The sequence below is a fragment of the Vigna angularis genome, chromosome 1 (assembly GCF_016808095.1).
Source record: "Vigna angularis cultivar LongXiaoDou No.4 chromosome 1, ASM1680809v1, whole genome shotgun sequence".
Taxonomy (NCBI): Eukaryota; Viridiplantae; Streptophyta; class Magnoliopsida; order Fabales; family Fabaceae; genus Vigna; species Vigna angularis.
Window position 1 is genome coordinate 33,394,132 of NC_068970.1, and position 24,703 is coordinate 33,418,834.

At 36.7% G+C, this 24,703-nt stretch overlaps 1 protein-coding gene across 3 annotated transcripts; it reads left to right on the forward strand.

Annotated features, from left to right (window-relative positions):
• Nucleotides 1-11,620: 11,620 nt before the first annotated feature.
• Nucleotides 11,621-17,050, forward strand: LOC108321374 (uncharacterized). Of its 3 annotated transcripts, none has more exons than XM_052871535.1 (9): nucleotides 11,621-11,843; nucleotides 11,944-12,020; nucleotides 13,126-13,228; nucleotides 13,432-13,529; nucleotides 13,725-13,855; nucleotides 13,943-14,055; nucleotides 15,572-15,720; nucleotides 15,830-15,966; nucleotides 16,554-17,050. In XM_052871535.1, the coding sequence occupies exons 1-9, from the start codon at nucleotides 11,672-11,674 to the stop codon at nucleotides 16,840-16,842; spliced, it is 1,269 nt and encodes a 422-aa protein (XP_052727495.1). In that variant the 5' UTR covers nucleotides 11,621-11,671; the 3' UTR covers nucleotides 16,843-17,050. The 3 variants fall into 3 exon arrangements, with proteins under 3 accessions (XP_052727495.1, XP_052727496.1, XP_017408607.1); XM_052871536.1 differs by having other exon boundaries at nucleotides 15,578-15,720; XM_017553118.2 differs by having other exon boundaries at nucleotides 13,943-14,051; nucleotides 15,529-15,720.
• Nucleotides 17,051-24,703: the final 7,653 nt, after the last annotated feature.

Here is a 24,703-nt window from a genome sequence, read left to right on the forward strand (position 1 = left end):
TTTAATAACTTGTAATCAACTTTTGCTATACATAATCTAAATGAATCAGCTACATTTATACGCAATTGCACAAGTATAATAGTCTATATGTAACATCCAAATATAGTATAAAACATTATAATATAGAGTTATTACAAAATCAATAACCCAAAATCATCTATAAACAAGAAGTATAAAGTTAATACAGTCATCAAGATAACCATAATAGAAATTTTTTAAATAGTCCATACTCTAAACCGAACTATATAAACCTAACTAGCTAAAGAACTACACACTTGCGGGTTCCTCCTCTAAGGCTTGCTCTACAGACATCTCTTCGTCCTTTGCTCACACCTACCAGATGATCATAGCCGAGAAAAGAGTACACGAACATACAAAAAAAACAACAAACAAAAGGGTAAACTAGATAAACAAGAAAGTTTCATATTTATAGAAATATATAAACAATTCAAACCTCAATTCAAGAGGGTACAATACACACAGATCATTTCATACATCCCATAACTCAACAAGACTCATCCGGATTAGGTATAAATGTCGAACTATTGGTAGTCTGTGCACTTGTATGGTACAGCTGACACTCCCCAACACCATACAAGGTTAGTCAATTTCAGTTGCCTATGGCTAGATTCAAAAGCCTATAGACAAGAACCTCTCGCTACTCTTACCACATGCATCATTCCTCTCTACTTGAGAATCAATGATCATTAGAGTGTCGGAATAGACCACCATTTCAAAGCTTCATACATTCATACAACAACAACATCAACCAAGCATTACCATGAAATATCACCCTGAGTCATGAAATTACGTCCACTGAACATACTTCAAAGCTATAGAAATACCAAATCACAGGAATTACTCATCATAATAAACCATAAGTACAATCAACACATTCAACAATTTCAAACAAGATTCAAAGTTACCAAAGAATTACATTAAAATTTAAGATACAAACCACCATGGACCTAGTCACTTAGCGCATAGACTCGCTGAGCGACCACCGAGTTATCTCGCATAGCAACCCAGCTCGCTATGCGAATACACAAACAATACCCCCAGACCCCAAATCACTCACTCAACGACTTAGCTCGTTGTGCGAATAAAACTCACAATAGTCCCAGACGCCAACCTCTCGCTCAACGATCCAACTCATTGTGCGAATAAAACTCATAGTGGTCCCATACCCCAACTTCTTGCTTAGCGACCCAACTTACTGTGCGAAAGAAGAGACAGTGGTCAAGACTCTACAACCACTCGTTGAGTGACGCCACTCGCTCAACGAGTCTACATAATTATGCAGCACCAAACTGCATAATTATGAATGTACACTAAATTTACCAATTTGAAATATTTTTTCCAACTTCTAATTCTCCTAGATTGTATTATATACATAATTATACTTAACCAATGGTGTTTAAACCATCCTAACATCTAAAGTGTGTACTAACCAAATTAAACTTCAAAATCTATCGAAACTCAACCTATGAACCCAAATTGCATTCTACCACTTTTGGCACATTTTCAAGCAGCTTAAGGACTCCAACAAGTCCCAAAAGACATACCAAGACTAACACAAGTGACCAATTGAGTATCTAACTCCCAACTCAAAATTTCACTACTTCATTTCCTTAAAACTAGCCCAAATCAAAGATAAATTATGCCTACTCATCACCAAACCTTCTTACCATAGATTTCTAACATATAACACATCCCATAACAATCCAAACATCATTCAATCCAGTTCATCAATCCACACTCAAAACAGTTAAGTTGCATATGATACGTCTACCTTAAAATCTAAACTCAGTTCAATCAACACAATGCACATAGAATCATCTCTCATACACACTTAATTACAAATTAAAGCAACTCTAGCTTTCCTTACCTCAAAGAAATATGCACAGTTATCAAAGAAACCCCGACCGGTGGCAAGGAAACTCTAAAAACACTTACAAATCACCAATTGCAGATTGAAAATCCACCTTACAATCACAAATGAACTAAGATTCAAGGAAGATGGACTCTTTATTCATGCAAAACAGAACCATTTTACACAATCAAGAACCCTAAATACTAAGAAAAGGGGTTTACCACTTACCTGCTCGATTCAAGCAATTGATCGGTCAGATTAGTAGCCCTTGATGCAATGATCGTCTAGATACTTCTTGATCGTCGAACAAATGATCCAATAGTGAGAAAGGTTAGAGAGATAAAAGGTATTTTAGATAATGAGACGAGTTTATAAAATTCTATTTATATTATAAGATTATTATATAATAAAGTACTCGGTCTCATTATTTTAATACACCTATCTACTATAATACTCTATTTTCTAGGTTCTTACATTTTCCCCAATAACAAAAATTTTCGACCTCGAAAATTAGACTTACAAAAGAACATGTGAGGATATGACTTTATCATGACTTCCTCTAACTCCCGGGTAGAGTCACCTGTTCTACTATCCCAGACAACTCTGACTAGACTAATGATCTTTTCTCTAAGTTGTTTCGTTTGGCTCTCCATAATCCTAACAGGTTGCATCTCCATTGAAAGATCCTCTATAACTTGCACATCCTCCACTTCTAACACATGAGAGGGGTCAAGCACGTACTTCCTAAGCTGTGAGACATGGAATACTGAATGAAGATTCGCCAACTGGGGAGGCATGACTATCTCATAAGCAACTGGCCCTACCTGCCTCAAGATCTGATAAGGACCAATGAACTTAGGAGATAACTTCCTAGAGTGAATATATCTTCCCACACCATTAGTAGGAGTCACTCAAAGAAAACATGATCCCCAACTGCAAACTCCAACGGTCTCCGCGTCTGATCAGCATAGGACTTCTACCTACTTTAAGCTGCTCTCATCCTCTCCTGAATTAGCTTCACCTTCTCTGTTTTCTGCTAAATCAATTCTGACCCAGTCAACACCGACTCTCCCTCCTAATACCAACATAGAGGCGTTCGACATCTTCTTTCATACAGTGCTTTAAACGGTGCCATACCAATGTTGGCCTGATAATTATTGTTGTAGTTGAACTTCACCAACGACAACACCTCATCCCAGACTCCCAAGTGATGCAATACACCCAATCTCAACAAATCCTCAAGTGATTGGATCATTCTCTTAGACTGGTCATCTTTATGGGGATGATAAGCTGAAATCGTTTGTACTCTAGTGCCCAACTCACTCTACAATGACTACCATAATCTCAAAGTGAACCGATGATCTCTATTTGAAACAATGCTAGAAGGTACTCCATGCAGTCTCACCACCTCTCTGATATACAGCTGAGCAAGCTTCGCCATCGACATCCTCAAATTCACAGCTAGGAAATGAACACTCTTTGTTAACTTGTCAACAATAACCCAAATTACATCATGACCTCTAACCGTCTGTGGCAAATGGGTAACAAAATCCATAACTATGTTATCCCATTTCCACTCACGAATTGCCAACTGGTGCAACAAACCACCAGGTCCCTGATGGTCCACCTTAGCTCTCTAACAAGTCAAAATAGAAGCAACAAGTCGAGCTACATCTCCCTTCATCCCAGACCACTATAAAGACTCCTTGAGATCCTGATACATTTTAGTTATGCCAGGATGCATGCTAAAACGACTCTGATGACCTTCCTCAAGGATCAATCGTTTCAGCTCCACATCATCAGGAACACAAACTCTGCCTCAGTATGCCATCAGCCCCCAAAGCAAACTCTCTGCCTTGCTTTGTGTCCAACAAACCCACTGTTCTTTGCAGTTCAACGTCTGACAACTGTTTCTCTCTAATACGGCCCAACAAATCACTTGACACTACCAAACTGTTGCATCTGATACAATCTGACTCTAACTCCACCTGCAGCCTCAAATCTCTAAAGCTCTCCACCAATTTCAACTCCCTGACCATCAAAGCAGAAACATGTATCGTCTTCCTACTTAGTGCATCTACTACCACATTCGCCTTTTGGATGATAAAGGAGATCAAACTCATAATCCTTCATAAACTCCATCTACCTCCTCTACCTCATGTTCAGCTCCTTCTAATCAAAGAGATACTTCAAACTCTTATGATCATTGAACACTTGGAACTATGCACCATAAAGATAGTGCCTCCAAATCTTCAAGGTAAACACAACTATTGCCAACTCCAAATCATGAGTGGGATAATTCTTCTCATGAATCTTGAGTTTCCTTGAAGCATAAGCAACCACTTTCCTTTCCTGCATCAACCACAACCTAGTCCCCGATAGGAAGCATCACAAAAAACCTCAAAAGGTTTACCTGTATCAAGAATCACCAACACTGGAGCACTAGTCAACCTTTGCTTCAGCTCTTGAAAGTTAGACTCACACCGGTCTGTCCAAGCAAAAGGATGATCTTTCCTCATCAACTAAGTTAATGACGTTATAATCTTAGAAAATCCCACGATGAAACAACGATAGTAGCCCGCAAAACCCACAAAGCTCCTAATCTCAATGGCAGACTTGGGTCTCTCCCATTGAAGTACCGCTTGCACATTTGTTGGATCCACAGAAATCCCACCAACTGAGATCACGTGTCCCAAGAACTGCACTTCTCCCATCCAAAACTCGTACTTGGACAGCTTGGCATACAACTTCTTCTCTCTCAACACCCCAAGCACTGTCCTAGGATGATCCACATGCTTCTCACGAGTCTTGAAATAGATAAGTATGTCTTCTATAAAGACTAGAACAAACTTATCTAAAAACGGCCTGAAGATTATGTTCATGTAGTCCATGAATATGACTGGAGCGTTAGTCACACCAAAAGGCATAACTACATACTCATAGTGTCCATATCTGGACCTGAAGGCAGTCTTCTGAACATCACTTGCCTTAACCAGAATCTGATGATAGCCCGACCTTAGATCGATCTTGGAGAACATTGTAGCTCCATATAGCTGATCCATCAAGTCATCAATTCTTGGCAACAAATACTTATTTTTTATGGTTAACTTGTTCAATAGCCTATAATCCACACACAACCTGGAGCTATCATCCTTCTTCTTTACCAGTAACATTGGTGCACCCCACGGTGAAATGATCGACCTTATAAACTACTTCTCTAATAATTCTTCAATCTGCTTCTTCAACTCTGTCAATTTAGTTGGGGCCATTCTATAAGGAACGATTGATATTGGTCCTGTACCTGGCACCGGATCAATAGAAAATTCAACTTCCCTATGAGGAGGCAAACTTGACACATCCTCAGGAAACACATCAAGAAAATCACTCACAACAGAGTTATCCAAATTCTTGACATACTACTCTACCTCCATGTGTATTAACACAAGAAAGCAACAAGAAGCCCTACTCAACTCTTACCACACTGGTCCTGAAGAAAACAACTTTGACTCTTCCACTTCTAGAAACAACAACTTCTTCTCCCCACAATCTATAAGAATACGATTAACAGATAGTCAATCCATTCCCTAAGATCACCTCCAGCCTTGGTAGAGGTAAACATATAAGATTAACTCTGAACTGACGCCCTTCAACCACCACTGGACATCTAGCACACACTATGGATGTCCTGACCAAACTAGATGCTGGTGTAGACACCACCAGCTCAACTGCAGCTCTCAAATCAGCAACCCCAACTCAACCACACATGCCTCAAACACAAAAGAATGTCTCACTCCCAAATCAAATAAAACACAACATACTTTTCCATACAACAAACAACTATCGATAATAAGATTACCTAATCCCATCGCCTCTGATTTAGTCATAGCATACACACTCACCGGATGATCATAGTCGAGAAAAGAGTACAAGAACATACAAACAAAACAACAAACAAAAGGGTAAGCTAGATAAACAAGAAAGTTTCATATTTATAGAAATATATAAAATATTCAAACCTCAATTCAAGAGGGTACAATACACACGGATCATTTCATACATCCCATAACTCAATAAGACTCATCCAGATTAGGTATGAATGTCGAACTATTGATAGTCTGTGCACTTGTATGGTACAACTGACACTCTCCAACACCATACAAGGTTAGTCCATTTCAGTTGCCTAGGGCTAGATTCAAAAGCCTATAGACAAGAACATCCTGCTACTCTTACCACATGCATCATTCCTCTCTACTTGAGAATCAATGATCATTAGAGTGTCGGAATAGACCACCATTTCAAAGCTCCATACATTCATACAACAACAACAACATCAACAAAGAATTACCATGAAATCTCACCCTACTAGTACAAAAACAACGTATAATGTCATGTGTTTAACGTCCAACCACTGAATAACCAACGTTAAAAATGACCGGTGACATTTTTATAAATAAATGCAATTATTAAATGTCGTTTAGAATTGTAATTCGACATAAAAAGATATAAAACGTCGAATGTCCCAGCCTTAGATGTCAAAAGGTTAGTGAATTCAATCAAAATTTGAACGGGAGATTGAAAATTCATTCACTTTATCTTAGCGCACGACACCCTCTTTTCTTCTCAAACTTTTCTCAAACGAAGTTTGACGACCATCACATGTAATCTTTCTTTCATTTGATACAAATGCATTTTATGTATGTTTTTCATTTGTTTTGACTGATTATTTTCGTGCTTTTGTTCTTCATAGGTGCATTCTGCTTTCTTTGTCATCGGTGATGACACTTTATTCCAACGAACCTAACTTTTGAAGGTTAGTTTTCGTTTTCGTTTTGAATAACTTATTTGTTGAACTTGTTTGTTGTTTTTTTTTGTTGAACTTGTTTGTTGTTGTTTGGTCGAACTTGTTTGTTGTTGTTGTTTGATTGAACTTGTTTGTTGTTGGTTATTGTTGTTTGTTGTTGATACTACGTTCATAGTTCTTGCTTTATAAAATACCAAAAACTGAAATTTGTTGTTTTTCTGCTTTTCAGGTCTCGTAGAGCTATAAAAAAGGATCACAATTAATTAAAAAACAAAAAAAAAAATTGATTAATGTCATATATTAACAAAATTCGACGTTAAGTTAACGTCGTATATTGACAAAATTCAACGTTAAATTAACGTCAAATTTTTTAAATTCGACATCAATTTAACTTCTTCTGATATGACGTCGTTCGCGAATTCGCTATTAAAAGCCCAAAATATTTGATGTTGTACGCGATTTTTGTACTAGTGCCCTAAATCATGGAATTACGTCCACTGAACATACTTCAAAGGTATAAAAATACCAAATCACAGGAATTACTCATCATAATAAACCATAAGTACACTCATAACATTCAACAGTTTCAAACAAGGTTCAAAGTTACCAAAGAATTTCATTAAAATCTAAGATACAAACCACCATGGACCCAGTCGCTTAGTGCATTGATAATGCTAATTCTTACCATTATCTAAGCATCATTTTAGTAGCAAAATCAACTCTTCTTTAGCTTATTACTTGCTTAAATCCTCTCTTTTATTTAGTTTTAGTATTTATCTATATTTTGGGCTACATTACGTAAATAATACTCTAATCCCTTGTTTTCTTTGATCTATTTTGATGTTAGGAAGATCCTCCATTACATTGAAGAGCCTCGATGATCCAAGAAGTCATTGATTTAACAGTCATTTTCGCTTAAGCGAGAATAATTTAGCTTAAGCGAGAATGACTATCTTCTCCAAGAAGAATTCTCGCTTAAGCGAGAATAATTTAGCTTAAGCGAGAATTCGGGCAGTATATATACTCACGAGGCAGAAATAAAAATGGTCTTTGGTTCTTTGGAGGTGCGACTTCACGTCTGGAGCTCATGGAGGGCGCGAGGAGCTTGTGGGAACATCTCCTCCTCTTCCTTTGGGTCTCCTTCTTCTTCCATCTTCCATGTTTGTAAGCTTTAGGGTTCTCCATGGAAATGGAGAACCAGATTCATCTTGTTAAGGTTAGATGTAGCCTATGAACTCTTGTGTAATGAATGATTGTTTCGTATTTATAAATGCCTTTTCTATCTATTACTAGTATTCTTGTTTCCGATCTTAAAGCTTGCATGTAATGAGGACGTTCATGACTTGATTTTAGGGTTTCATTGAGCCAGGGATGGGATATGAAATCTTGAACTGAAACAAGAGTCCTTGTGGGTCATTGAGCCAGGGATGGGATATGATTCACATGTTGTCTTAGATCCTAGTTCTTAATGCGGGTTTGCTTGTTAGATTGTCCAAGGGATTGGAGTTTGATAAGGAAAACCTAGGCTCTTTCACCTAAGGGATTAGGGCTAGAGTGTTTTAGTGGATTGACTTTAGTAAATTGATAGAGAGGAGATGAAATTGGTTATACACAAGAGTGCATTGGTGAAAACTAACCTTAACAATGTCATTTCATACCATTTCTAGTCTTTTCCATTTCCAAGTGCCTTCAATACCAAAGTCCAACCTTGTAATTACTTGTGAATTTATGTTTTTGCACATATTCTTAAATGATGAGTTGTTCTTGGGTCTAGATGAGTTGTTAATCGCACAATTTTCTAGTATTACGAGTCTCTTGGGAAAACGATACCTGGTCTTACCACGGTTTATTACTTGAACGATTTGGTGCACTTGCCAAAGAGATTAACATGCATACACTCGTTGAGCGACCACCGATTTCTCTCGCACAACGACCCAACTCGTTGTGCGAATACACAGACAATACTCCCAGACCCCAAACCACTCGCTCAGCGACTTAGCTCGCTGTGCGAATAAAACTCACAATAGTCCTAAACCCTAACCTCTCGCTCAACGACCCAACTTATTGTGCGAAAGAAGAGACAGTGGTCCAGACTCTACAGCCACTCGCTGAGCGACTGATGGACAAATTTGTAAGCACCAAAATATGATGTCACAAACTTGTTTCACAATCGGCAAGTATGACCGAATCGTTCAAGTAATAAACTTGGTAAGACCAAGTATCGTTCTTCCCAAAGGACTCACGGCCTAGTTTAGTTGTGTGGTTTTTTGATTAACTAAGACTTACAAACGAAATATTTGGATTATATTATGCAAAAGACGAAAATAAACATGTATGCATGAAATTTGATCAATGGCAAAGACAAAAGATAAACACTTTCAATGAAATATATGAATGAATATGTTGTTGGGGGTCAATTTCATCTCATCCACTCTCATACATTTTAGGAATTCAACATTCAAATCATCATTGTTAATGCCACTCTCTAAAGTACCATTCTAGATGGCTTCTCCCTAATCAAATAGTTCATACAATTCCTAGCATTCCTAATGATTAGTTCATAAGTGCAGGAGCTTAACGACAACCAATATAACATTGGGAGAAATTCCCCGGATCTAGACTTCCCCGTACGTGTCCGTATCGACAAAACCAATAATCATGCAATAGAATGAGTTAAACAATGCAAGCATTGAGCAAAGAGGAAAAACCCTAACTAATGATGAAAGAAAGCATAAATCTTAGATTAAGATGCAAGCATAAATTCCATATATGAGAGCTTCAAGAGATTACATTGATTCCCCAACAAACATACAAAGTTTAGTTCACCATATTCATGGTGAACCTAGATGAATTACAATGAAAGTATGAAAGAATAAACCCTAAAAAGGAGAAGAGGTAGCCTGAGCATCCAAGATCTTCCTTCAAAGGGGTGGAAGAGAGAGTGTTTGCCTCGTTTCTACCAAAGACGTCTAACCCTAGGACGTGCAAGTCCTTATATACTATTCTAGAGTTACAAAAGATTACAAAAGCCCAAGCCCAAAAAGTGCCGCTCAGCGGTAAATACCGCTCAGCGGTGACCTCGCTTCACTTTTCTTCCCCTTAGCGGCCAGTTTGCCCCTCAACGGACCTCCCGTGACCTCCTGAGTGCCGCTCAGCGGTAAAATGCCGCTGAGCGGTGCCTTCGACTTCTCTTTTTGCACTCTTTGCTTCCTTTTATGATTCCACTTCTCTTCTTCTTTACTTCTTTCACTAAATTCACCTCAAAACCTGCACAAAAACACTCAAATCAAGCATAAACCTGTCCAGCTCTCTTATTTCTGAAAATATAGATAAAAGCATTGATTTCAAGCTAGTTTCTAAGTCTAAAGGTTGCTTTTAATATCAATTTTAAGCATGAAAATAACAGTTTTTCAACTGTTATCAGCGACGCCACTCGCTCAGAGAGACTACGTAATTTTGCAGCACGAAACTGCATAATTATGAACGAAAATTAAATTTACCACTTTGAAATATTTTTCCCAACTTATAATCCTCCTAGATCGTGTTATATACATAATTATACTTAACCTAGATCGTGTTTACTAACCACATTAAACTTCAAAATCTACTGAACTCAACCTATGAACCCAAATTGCATTCTACCCCACTTTTTGCACATTTTCAAGCAGCTTAGGGACTTCAACAAGTCCCAAAAAACTAACACAAGTGACCAATTGAGTATCTAATTTCCAATTCAAAATTTCACTACTCCACTTCCTTAAAACTAGCTCAAATCAAAGATAAACTATGCCTACTCATCACCAAACCTTCGTACCACAAATTTATAATGTATAACACATCTAATAATAGTCCAAACATCATTCAATTCAGTTCATAATCACAGTTCATTAATCCACATTCAAAACAGTTAAGTTGCATATGATACATCTACCCTAAAATCTAAACTCAGTTCAGTCAACACAATACACATAAAATCATCTCACATACACACTTAATTACAAATTAAAGCAATTCTAGCTTCCCTTACCTCAAAGAAATTTGCACAATTATCAAAGAAACCCTGACCGTTGCTTACACCGTAAGGAAACTCTAGAAACACTTACAAATCACCAATTGGCGATTGAAAACCCACCTTAGAACCACAAATGAACTAAGATTCAAGGAAGATGGACTCTTGATTCATGCAAAACAGAACCATTTTACACAATCAAGAAACCTAAATATTAAGAAAATGAGTTTACCAATTACCTGCTCGATTCAACCAATTGATCGGTTAGATTGGTAGCCCTTGACGCAATGATTGTCTAGATACTTCTTGATCGTCGAACAGATAATCCAATAGTGAGAAAGGTTTGAGAGAATTGAGATAGTGTTTTAGAGAGATAGAAGATATTTTAAATAATGATACGATTTTTGAAAATTCTATTTATATTATAAGAATATTTTATAATAAAGTACTCAATTTCATTATTTTAATACACCTACCTACTCTAATACTCTATTTTTTAGGTTCTTACACAACATCATTAATCAATTCCCATGTATAATATAAACAAGATACCAATTTTGATGTGATGAACATAATTTTGTTTTTAAATTTATCCTAACTGTTTTCTAATAGTCTTTTATTATAATCATTTAAAATCAATCCAAAACATATATGCAAGAGCACTTATATTTCCATTAGTTATCACGTTAATATTTTGAATTTCTTATATTTATGAGCCCTTGCGAAAGTCTTATATTTTCATAATAATTTTATTACCAGCAAAATTATAATTTTATCTTATGCAATTTAAATAACTCCCAGGTAAAAAAATTGAAATTAGCTAAACTAATAATATAAATTTGGTCTGAACCAATTTTTTTTTAAAAAACATATTTTTGATTTTAATTTTAAAAAAGATTTCAGAATAATTTTCAGTAAAATAGGACTCAAAGAACGAACAATTAAGAGGGAAAGATTGCATTGGAGGAGTTTGAGCGTGAGGCGCGTGATGGCTATAGGAGCAGTTGCAAATTCCACTCTTCTCCTATCTTCTAAACCCAATCACCTCTCCTTCTCCCTCACCAAAACGTCGCCGTTTCTTTCTCTTCTCTCTCCTCGCCTACGCCGCTTCCTTTCTGTTTCTTCTCTAAGCGCCGACCACCACAACCTCCGTGATTTCGGTCAATACTCTTTCCCCAATTTTAAATAAATGCATAGATCCTTCTGTTGCTTTGTGTATTTTTTTTCTCTTTAGTTCATTATTATGTGTGTTTGATGCAGGAGATGGTGATGGCGTTGGAATTTCAAGCCAAGGGTCGAAGACGCTTCTCAAAGGGATGACTTACCCGGATCTTGAAGTATGTTTTTTTCATCTATTTAAAAATTTGTGTATGTTTATAGCGTAAACACTCACTGTAGTATTGAAGAGGTAATTTACTGTCACCATCAATGCTAATGAACTTTAAAATGTAATTTAGTATGTTATTTACCTCTGTGTCTGCATCACACTTTTGTTATCTTTTGGTTCCTAAACTTAATCTTTTACATTCATTTTAATTTGTCATTAGTCTCTAGTTCCAACTGTCATTCGAGTGACTTAATTAAAAATTCAGAGGTATTTCTGAAGACTAACATATCTGGAAGTAAGTTGTTGAGTTCAGAGACTAAAATAACAGTAAGTCCTTAAATTCAAGGATCAAAGTAATAAAAAAGTATGTGATGTAGACATACATATTAACGTTAAGGAAGATTTTCCAGCGGCAAGACTAAAGTGACTCACAAATTACACTTCCTGAAAGCACTTTAATTTTTAGTACTCTCAGCTACCCAAGTGATGTTAAATTACATACTAAAATGATTGTTTACATTTAATATTATAATACAATACATGTATGTATATAATAGTTAATAAATCATGATGTTGATAAAATTCCAGCAGTCAATTTTCTAATTAATCTTCAAGGTTTAGCTTTTATCTGTCAAAGTGTACTTTATTTTGGAGGATTTAAGTTATTTTATTTTTGGTTTTTCTTATGTTTGGTAACATTGAATACGTTTTACTAAATATTTTTCAAAATTCTACATTATGTCTATGCTACACGTTGAAAAATGTTTGTGCTTTTTAACATCTGAATAAAATGTGACAAATATGATATTTATTATGGGTGTATTAGGTTAGAGATGAGAGTGGAAGCGGAGAAAATATTTGCTATGCAATATTTAATTGAAATAATGTTTAATCATTCATATATGATCAAGATTAACTCTTACTTTTCACGCTCTAACTTGATACACCCCCAATTAGTTATTTCTTACGGAAGTCACCAGGATTGGAACTTGTTTTAGTTCGCTTGTCGGATTCCCTATTTTTTGGTTTATCAGTTTCATTCTGAATAGCTCATGAACAAAAACTTTCCGCTTGTGACTCCAAATTTTAGGGCTAATGGTTTTATCATTGCACAGAAATGGGTTTACTCACATGGATACAGGCCTGGGCAAGCCATGATGTTATGGAAGCGAATGTATGGAAACAACATTTGGGCCCAACATGTTGATGAGTTGGAAGGTTATTTCTTCTTCATTTAATGCTGTATGTATTTGGGAGGGGGTTAAAAACTATTGTTTTATAATTTCATAATTGATACGTCATACAATAATGTTTGTAAGCATAGTTCCTCAGACCCTCCTGGTTTTGCTTATGACTTTTGAGCTGAATAATTTGAATTGATTAGTAATTCTAGTAAGTTTATATGTATATATCTTATTCAGGATTGAATAAAGATTTCAAGAAAATGTTGAATGAAAATGCTGAGTTCGAGGCACTTACTCTGAAAGAAATTCGCACAGCATCTGATGGAACAAGAAAGGTTAAATTGATCTTTCTCTGTTTTATTTTCATATTTTTTAATCATTCAATCCATCTAGCTACAAAATGATATGAAACCTGGATGCTATTTATGATTATGTTTATAGTTTCATAATTACTTGCATACCTTGCTTATATTTGATTGTGTGTTTCAGTGGAATATTCTTGTTGACTTTAAACTCACAGGATATTGCAGATTTTATTCACATTGGATGATGGGCTGGTCATAGAAACAGTCGTCATACCTTGTGACCGAGGTAGGACTACTGTATGTGTTTCAAGTCAAGTTGGATGTGCTATGAATTGTCAGTTTTGTTATACAGGAAGGTAAGTCTTATTTTTCCCTGAAGATGGCAATTTGATGGCTATGTTTTACTTTTTATGCAACTTTATTATGCTTTATTATTTTTGCAGAATGGGTCTTAGGAGACATCTTACTGCTGCAGAAATAGCAGAGCAGGCTGTTTCTGCTAGACGCTTGCTCACAAATGAAGTTGGCTCCATCACAAATGTTGTCTTTATGGTAGGTGTGTCAGATCTTTGACCGCATTTAATGTTCATTTTGTTCATTGCCATGCTGACAAGTCAGTATAGTAGCTATATCTCTTATCCTTGAAATTAAAGCATTGTTTCTATTTCAATGTGCAAGTGTACTTTTTTTATATATCAATGTTATAGTGCAAGCAATGTGCTCCTTTCTTTTTTAACTGTCTTTGCGTTTCCATAAAATGTTGTAGAGTTATGCCTTCACTTTTCCAAATGGTTTCCAAAATACTTCTGTGTATGGTTTCTTATGTGTCAGCAATTTAGAGCATGTTAGTGAACCTGTTTGTATTATTATTGTAAATGGATGTTCATACGTCCACTACGTGAAATGGAGAGGTAAGAATTTGTTTCTGGTGTTAAACATGGATTTAAAAGTTTGGATAACCAAACATGCTATTAGCTGTACTATTCTAAGCTTCTAGTTAAAAGTCTGGATACCCTTCTTCAGATTCTTTATGAAACTGGTACCTAGAAAATATGAGAATTCACACAGTATGCAGAGAGGTAGAGATAGAAAGAGAATTTCTGTATTGGCATATTGAGATTTGGAGTCTCAGCACTCAACACTGTAATGAGTTTCCAGAAATTGCTTCTGAAGTATTGATAAGAGCCTTGGGTGTACCACACAACTAAAGCTGGCAAGACTGGTTGGAGAACCCAAGACCTTATGAACTCCACACTGAAATTCTATACTTCCAATACAAGACAAAATTCTCACACCTAGCAATTGGATATTAACATGCACCACACGTTGCACCCTTGGTACCCATGCAGGCTGGATGTGCACTAGTCTGCAGTGAACATTGCAATTTTGAAGTCACCACCTATGCTGTTCTTTTGGAGCTAAGAGATAAATGGAATGCTCTAGTACCAGTTTGCAACTGGGGGTACTGTACACGCAGATCCCAGAGTTACAGAGAGAAAGAGAAATAAGCTACTATTCTGCATTGACCTTATTGAGATTTGAAGAGTCTATGCACTTTCTATCTCTATGAATTTCCAAAAACACTGACTGTCTCATCTGCATGTCTATTTGTTGCAAACGAACCTCTAATTGCATGAGTGACCGATTTAACTACCAATATAACTGACCTCATGAGTCTGTTGGATCTGTTATCTTCCTTTTCTTCCTATAATACCCTTCGGAAATTTGGTCATTATTGCTAACAATTATCCCTCAGTCTTGCTCTTTGTTTAGCCAAATGGAAACCAAAGCTCCCCGTCAGTCTATTTCTGTAACCATTTACCATTGTGAAAAATGAAGTTTTTTTTTTTGCTTTAAAAGTTGTCATTATGGATATGTACTTCTAGCACACCCCTATAAATTCTGTTGATGTTTACAAATGTTGTGTTGTGGATTGTAGAGATGGGAAGGGGAAGAATATTCTAAATAGAACTCCTGATCCTGTGTCTTATTATTGAGAGGATGCTAATAACTGCTATACATATTTTAGGGCATGGGGGAACCACTTCATAACATTGATAATGTCATTAAAGCTGCAGATATAATGGTGGATGAGCAAGGGCTTCAGTTCAGTCCTCGCAAGGTCACTGTTTCAACCAGTGGGCTTGTTCCACAGCTCAAACGTTTCCTCCATGAATCTAACTGTGCATTAGCTGTTAGTTTGAATGCAACTACTGATGAGGTGAATTTCTTAATACTTTGCTGCTATTGCACCCTTAAAATTAGATATGAAAATGCAAGTACAGCAATACGATAGAGGAATGTATGGTCATATTTGAATCTAATGTCAGGTAAGAAACTGGATCATGCCTATAAATCGAAAGTATAAGCTGGACTTGCTTCTTCAGACACTTCGAGAGGAGCTTCATCTCAAAAAGAACTACAAAGTCCTGTTTGAGTATGTGATGCTTGAAGGAATTAATGACAGGTTAGCTTGTTTTTTCAAATAAAATTTACGACAGTGGACTGTCATGAAATGGATCATATGCATACCTGTATATTAGCAATGCGTCTTGTCGTATGCACATATTTTGTGTATGAATTGCGTTGACGATGATAGGAGTTTGAGTTAGAATGTTGTAATGAATGTTAGATTGCACGATGCTCTGTACTACTTTATTGGTAGAGAAATCTTAAAATTGTATTTTTGAGACGTCCGCAGTTTCCTTTGCGTTTTGATCCTGATTCAGGGTAACATTTGCCCTTTCATCCTCTGCATTCACTGCCCTCATCAAGCAGACCATGCATATATAGTGTTATTAATATAATCATTGCATTCATTAATTTTTATTGAAGTTCCTTCCCCTTTAAATTCCCCTATTGTGATTGTTTGATACGCTCCATCTCCTTGTTCCTTTTTTCTTTGTAGCTGTTCATTTTCGTAATGAATCATTAAAATAAACTGCCATGGTTGAAGTCTTGGTTCACATTTAACTTTTCTGGTTTCCCCACTGTATACCTTTATTATATATGTTAAAAGTAATTTGGTTGGCTAATGTACATATTTTACGGCAGTGATGGAGATGCAGAGAGGCTTATCGAGCTTGTGAAGGGCATTCCTTGCAAGATTAATCTAATCTCATTCAATCCTCACAGTGGATCATTCTTCAGACCAACCAAAGAGGAAAGAATGATTGAATTCCGTAATACAATTGCTAGGGCAGGATTGACAGTCCTTTTAAGACTTAGTAGAGGTGATGATCAAATGGCTGCCTGCGGTCAATTGGGTAAGCCTGGCACCATTCAAGCTCCATTGCTTCGTGTACCACAGCAATTTCAAATGGAAATTGGAGGTTCATCTTGATTCATTGTCGAGGTTCTGTTGCGAATTGATCTTACAGATACTGTTAACAAAGAATTCTTTAGGATCCTTGTGGTGGTGGTAGCTATATATGGTGACTTCATACTGAGCATGCAAAGACAAAGAGCTAAACAACGGGGGTGTCTCTCTCCATATTGCATATTCCCATTTTACAGTTAATTGATATTATTTTTATAAATGTGAAATATCCTAATTCTTACTAAACATAGGATATAATAATAAAAAGAGATAGAAATAAGAGATATATATATAACAATGTAGAAAATAAATATAGTTAGTATTTAATGGTATGTATTTTTCTTAAATTACTACTAACATGCAATTTAAAGGCTTTAAATACTACATTATAAACATTTTAAATTATTATTTGATTATAAATTATGCTTTTAAAGATTTATAATTTTATGCATAATAGGATTATTTTCTCTTTTGTAACTTTAAAAGTTATAGCCATTTTGATTCAAATTAGTTCACATTGTGTAATTTGTTACGTTAATAATTTATAAAAGTTAAACTCTAATTGAAGTTCTTTAGTATTTTCAATTTTTAGTTTTGTAAGTCATGGAGTTAAAGAAATTAGTTCAACATCAAAATATATTCAACATGACATTATTTATAACAAGATATACCGAGATTTTCTAATTACCTTTTGTAACATCTCAAAAATATAGCTTTAAATTATGTTTAAGGGTCCTTACATTTACAATAAAATAGAACAGTTACAAGCAATAAAGCTAACTTACATTTATCTTAAAATAACCATAAATTAAAACTTTACAGAAACCTATACTAAAACAATCCAAAAAAGCATATCGATTGGTCATACAAGAAATGTATTAACTTAACGGTCCTATTTCGAATATAACACAAACTTCAAGACCGAACGGTCTTACTCTTAGCGGAAACCCTCCTCTGCCATCTTCTGCTCCAGAATATCTACTACACACATTGCTCACACTCAAAAGAGTAATCATTGCAAGGACAAGGACGACCGAACAGACCACATGACAAGACAGGAAAATAAGGGTAAGCTAGTATAATTTAATTAACTATGTAAGCAAACAATTCATACCAACATATAAACAATCATACATCTACCAAATTCATATAAACATCTTATAACCGACCACTTTTACTCTGACTGTCCGGACTGTATGAATTATGTAGCTACGACGTTCTTGCACTCGTGGAAAAGTAATCTGGAAAATCATCAGAATTTCCGTAGCTGGAAACCCAAGCCGCCACTCAAGGTTCGCCCTTCATCCCTCACTATAGTTGGAAACCCAAGTCTACACATGAGTTTAGTCCGATAGCTAGAACCCCAACCTATACGCAACTAGGCCTCCAGCTATTCTCACCACATGCGCCACCATTCTCTACTTGAGACTCGGCGACCATTAGAATGTCAGGATGAACGACAACTTGGTCTGACCATATTCATACTTTATATATTCATACTTTATAATTTCATAACCATTTCTGAGATATTCCTCCTTGTAACACTCGTTAATATCCATATAATACATTCACATCATACTGTAATGCCATCATACTTCTTCATATCCATATTATTCCATTCATATCACATTTTAAATAACATACTTCATTAACAACATATTTCCTCATCTATAACACCTTTAAATAACTTCAAACCGAACAGTAACACAAACATTACCATTGAGCACAACTGACTCGGAGATATCAACACTTAATATGAACAAAACCTGACGGTAGAACACCTCCTATCTGCGAACATGACCGTACGAGATATGGTTTCCCTATGGTGAACAATGACCGAACGGGATATTGTTTCCCTATGGTAAATATGACCGAACAGGATATTATTTCCCTATAGTGAACATGACCAAACAGGATATTATTTCCCTATGGTGAACATGACCGAACGGGAGAACACTCCCAATATGAGAACATGACCGAACGGTCATTTAGAGAATAAGACTCAAGCAGGAGTCGAACACTTGGACTTATATCAAGCACTTATGATTTAGAACGAACAATATTGGCTTAGACCGAACACTATTAACTTAGTACAAGTACGATATTGAGCACTAGTATAAGAATGAGCGCTCATAAGAGACCACACAACTCAATAATACCGATCCCTAACACTATCATAAATACTAGTACAAAACCGAGCATTATATCGAACGAGCGCTAGTCCAAAACCAAACACTTACCAAGAACAAGCGCTAGTACAAGACTGAGCACTACCAAGACAGTACATGACCGAGCGGTCAATAATAGTTAAAACCTATGATAGATCGAACGCTATTTAAAACCAAATGATATGCTTAGACCGACTACTATATTCACCTGGATATCCATACAAGACCGATCGGTCATTAACTAAGGATCCGCAAAAGTAGAACTAAGTTAAGACCGAGCGCTAATACATAGTACTATTAATAAAGAACGCTAAACCTAGTACAACTATTAACAACCGGTAATACCCATCCTAAGAGTGTCGAGTTTGAAAATGAATACTTTTAAACCGAACATTACTATTAAACCGAATAACACATAACCAAATTATCACTACGAAGCCTAATACCGCTAAGCCCAAATATATGACCAGACCGAGCATTCTATACCGATCGCTCGATTTTCTACAAAACTTGCAGAACTTCTCAACCACTTCACAGATTTCATTCAAACCCAGAATATTGCATATAACAGTCCACACCCAAAATCACCGAACATCAAATAATTCAATTTCACATACATGCAACATCATCAAACAACAATTTCATACAGCAAAACTAAGTAATTAAGTTAGCTAGCTTCCCTTACCTCTTGACCAGACCGAACAACGATTATTGTTTTCCAAACTTTGCTTCCTCCCCAGAAAAATCCCAAGAACACCTATATTTCCCCGATTGTTGAGGAAAGACCACCCAATAGACCAAAAATGGAGTTAGAAAGGGGAAAAGAAGTTTGAAGAACACATGCAACCATTAGACTACCTTGCATGTGACAGAAAACATCCATTCTAAGAAGAGAATGAACTTACCAACTCAGACCAACAACTTGATCAGTGCAAAAATGAAGTCCTTGACACTAGGAAGACTCCGACATTGCCTGATTGATGATCAAAAGAAGAAAAGATAAGAATTTGCAGAGAGAAGAAGAAGAAGTTTAGAGAGAAGGAGGAGAAAAATGAAATTCAGAAACATTTGGAGAAGAAAGTGCATGCAGGAATGGCTCGAGGTTTTTGAAAAAGCTAATTATATCCTACTGTCAAAATCCACTCGGTCCAATCCGATGCACCCATCTGGATTCCATTTTGCTGCTGAATTTAAGGGTCCTGACATTCTCCGTAACTACAAAAATTTTCGTCCTCGAAAATTAGACTTACCAGAGAAAAGATGGGAGATCAATTCCCTCATAACATCCTCCAACTTCCAGGTATAGTCACTTGTTCTCCTATTCTGAATAACCTAAACTAGACTGATGAATTTTCCTCTAAAATAGATTCCCCACTAAGTTGACCGCCTGCATCTCGATCGAACGGTTATGTTGGAGTAAGGAGCTGAATGGAAATGGAAAAAGAGGAAATCGAACAGAAACTCTGAAGTTAGGAATCAAATGGTAACTTTGAAATAAAGAGGTCGTGACTCTGAAAGGTGAACCGAACGGTAACGTAAATACCGAACAGTAAAAAGATATTTTTAGGAAGAGTCACAAGTATTGTCAGGAGAGATAGAAAAAAAATTGTTAACTGCTTAGGAAAGAGGGAGTATAAATAATTGATGAGTGGTTCGAAGGAGAGTATCAGATATTTTAGGTTTAAGGTAAAGACTGGATTTCTTGGTCAGTGGAGAAAATGAGGCTTCCTAGAGATCATCTACTAGTATTCTCTTCTTTATTTATACTAAAGGTAGTACTTCATCTATGACTCCTAAATAATCCAATACACACTTCCGTATAGATCTTCAAATGTCTGGATTGTCCTATCCGTCGGTCGTTCGTCTAGGATGGTAAGCTGAACAAATCTTCAACTAGTTGTCCAATTCTCTCTGCAATGGTTGGCGAAATTGAGAGGTGAAGTGAGGATCCCCGTCTGAATTGCTACACCACGACACTCCTAGCAACCGAACCACTTCCTTGCTGTAGAGTGGAACCAATCTTTGACATTGACTTCTCAACTGATGAGCATAATGTAAATACTCTCGATCAAACCGTCCTTAACAATTCAAATAACATTATGGCCTTATGACCGAACGATAAAGGTGATTGATTGGCTAAGTTCGTGGTAATTCTATCCCATTGTCGTTCGATCTCTAAAGCTCTACCTTCACCTTTTGACATGCTACCCATAAACCGAACGACGTCTGCTTTCGTACCAGACTACCAAAATTCATTTTCTTGAGATCCTTATAATAAAATGATTATGATGTCCTTTCTCAAGATTGAATCTCTTAATTGCTCTATTATCAGGAACACCAATCCTTTGGCTGAATTTTCAAAGTACCGACCGTTCCTAACGCAAAATCTTTCCTTGGATCACTACCGATTAACTCTCTGAAAATCTAATACTCCGCCTTTGTTGACTGCTTAACTCAGGTCTTACCAAACGATTCACTTTCTACCTCCAATTGATGCATCTAATACCGTTTGGTTTTAACCTCACATGTAATCTTAAGTCGAACTCTCAAACAAACCCGACTCTCGGATTATCATTACCTACACATGCCCTAGAATTTGCACTTCAATCATATAGAATTCAAAATTGAACAACCTCAGCATACAACTCCTTTTCTTTAACACACCAAACCTTACTCTTAGACGTTCCTCAAGCATCATTCTGATTCATTCTTCTTCTTTGTCAGCAAAACAGACGTACTCCCTGATAAATGGTTGATTCAGATAAACTGATTCTTGAGTTCCATCGACTCTGCTGAAGCTACTCTATAAGAAGTTATTGATACTGATCCAACACTTGGCATTAGTGCACAAGAGACTCAACTTCATTCTGAGTAGATAACCTAGGCACTTCTTCAGAAGAACTTAACATCCCCAAACGTTTCTCATTACCGTTCGGATACCCCTCTTAATACCGAACGATCTACATCAATAGATACCAAGCAGTCTACACACTATTCACTTGGAGTAACTTCCAAATTAGTCAATTCCAGAAATCACACTCTCACTAACCTACTAATGAACATCTATCTCACATGTTAGATGTCCAAACTAAACCAACTGCTAGTGTTTACACCACCAGATCAAACAACGCCCTTCTCACAAACACATAAAACAACACTCGATTTTAACGAAAAGCAACAATTACTATTACCTGTACCAATCGCTTCTACACCGAACAAAACATAAACTCTTCTTGTAGCCTAAGGTCTGGTACCTCTGCTCGGCTGAAACCTTCCTATCGAACGATTTTGAGTAAATGCTCTCCTATCCAAAGGACAGTCTTCCACCAAATGACCTTCACTCCTGTACCTATAACATCTCTTGTTTCCTCTTAATTGAGGACAAACTGACTTCAAATGAGGCCCTCCATAGTTATAGCAACTTATTGGCCTTTGCTGCCCATATTGACCACAAGCACCAGATGACTTTGCAGAAGAACCTTTGGATCCAAAAGAAAAATAAGAAGGCCGAAGATAAGGAGTTCTTCTAGAATCAGAATTACCTCTAGATACGTTCGGTCCATCCATCCTCTTTTGCTGATTTTGCTGACTTTCTACTTCCTTCTTCGTCTTTTCAAATACTATTGCTCTCTCAATAAAAACTGGCAACTCCTGAATGCACAAACACTTCATCCACAATTTAATGTCGCCCCTCAACCCGTTCTCAAACTTTCTGGACTGTCGTTCTTCATTTGTTGCCAATGTATAAAACCTTAGAAGATGCTTAAACCGATCGGCATACTCAGACACAATCATACTCCCTTGAACCAATTCCAAAAACTCCACTTTCTTTGCAAACCGAACGTTGTTGGGAAAATACTCTACATAAAACTTTTGCTTGAATACTTCCCAGGAGATAAGTGTACCGTTTCCTTCCAACAACATCCTCATGTTACTCCACCAATGACTTGCTTCCCCAATCAGCAAATACTCTGAATAATTCAACCTGCTCTCATCCGAACACTTCTTAGCATTGAAAAACCTCTCCATGTCTTTGAACCACTGGTCGGCCTCATCTGGACTGCACTTCCCACTAAACTTAGTTGGATGATGTTGTAGGAAACTCTCTAAGCTCCATTCTTGCTGATGAAGAGTAGAAGAAGTAGCCGACCTAACTGTATTCCTATCCTTCAACATCAAATCCATATACTGCTGCTGAGACGTCTCTACTGAAATCTGAGTGGTCTCCAAATGTTGAAGAGCCACTACACTCTGGTGGACTAATGCGACATTTTGTTGCTGCATGGCCTTGATTACTGATTCCATCAATGTCGTGGAGTTAGGTGCATCCATATCAGCAGGTGAGGGAGGAGGAGACCTAGATGCCATGTTCCAATTATACAGGGAGAAAGAACCATCAGTCTAACTCAAGGAAACAAGGATACTATCTAAACCGAACGTTGACTACAGCCAAAAGCCAAATCAGCATAGCCAAGCAAATAACGAAAACAGACATTACATGACCGAACGGTAATAAATAATAGAACATTTGGTCACAAGAAGGCTAGTATGAAACCGAACGGTCAATATGAAACCGAGCGGTCAAATACCATAAAAAGAAGGGTCTAAATTCCAATCAGAATTGGGAAAGAAAATCATCTCTGGTAAAAGTCATGAGTGTGCTCGCTCATTACTTCTATCAAGACATTCTCTGTTCTCAAAACTTCTAGTTATATCTAAAATTGTACCATCTAAACTTGGATGAAATGGTAGAACATACCATTTAGGCTCAACTTTCCATAGGAAAGGCACGACAACCCATAACCCGTAGGTTATCCTAAGAACAAAATGCTCTGCTACCATTAATGTAACATCCCAAAAATATAGCTTTAAATTATACTTAAGGGTCCTTACATTTACATTAAAATAGAACAATTACAAGCAATAAAGCTAACTTACAATTATCCTAAAATAACCATAAATTAAAAACCTTACAGAAACCTATACTAAAACAACCCAAAAGAGCATATCGATCAGTCATACAAGAAATGTATTAACTGAACGGTCCTATTCTGAATACAACACAAACTTCAAGACCGAACGGTCTTACTCTTAGTGGAAACCCTTCTCTCCTGCCAGCTACTGATCCAGAATATCTACTACACACACTGCTCACAACCAAAAGGGTGATCATTGCAAGGAAAAGGACGACTGAACATACCACATGACAAGATAGGAAAATAAGAGTAAGCTAGTGTAATTTAATTAACTATGTAAGCATACAATTCATACCAACATATAAACAATCATACATCTACCAAATTCATATAAACTTCTTATAACCAACCACTTTTACTCTGACTGTCCGGACTGTATGAATTATGTAGCTACGACGTTCTTGCACTTGTGGAAAGGTAATATGGAAAATCATAAGAATTACCAAAGTTGGAAACTCAAGCCCCCACACGAGGTTAGCCCTTCATCCCTCACTGTAGCTGGAAACCCAACTCTACACATGAGTTTAGTCCGATAGCTTGAACCCCAAGCTATACGCAACCAGGCCTCCTGCTATTCTCACCGCATGCGCCACCATTCTCTACTTGAGACTCGGTGACCATTAGAATGTCAGGATGAACGACAACTTAGTCTGACCATATTCATACTTTACAATTTCATAACCATTTCTGAGATATTCCTCCTTGGAACACTCGCTAATATCCATATAATACATTCACATC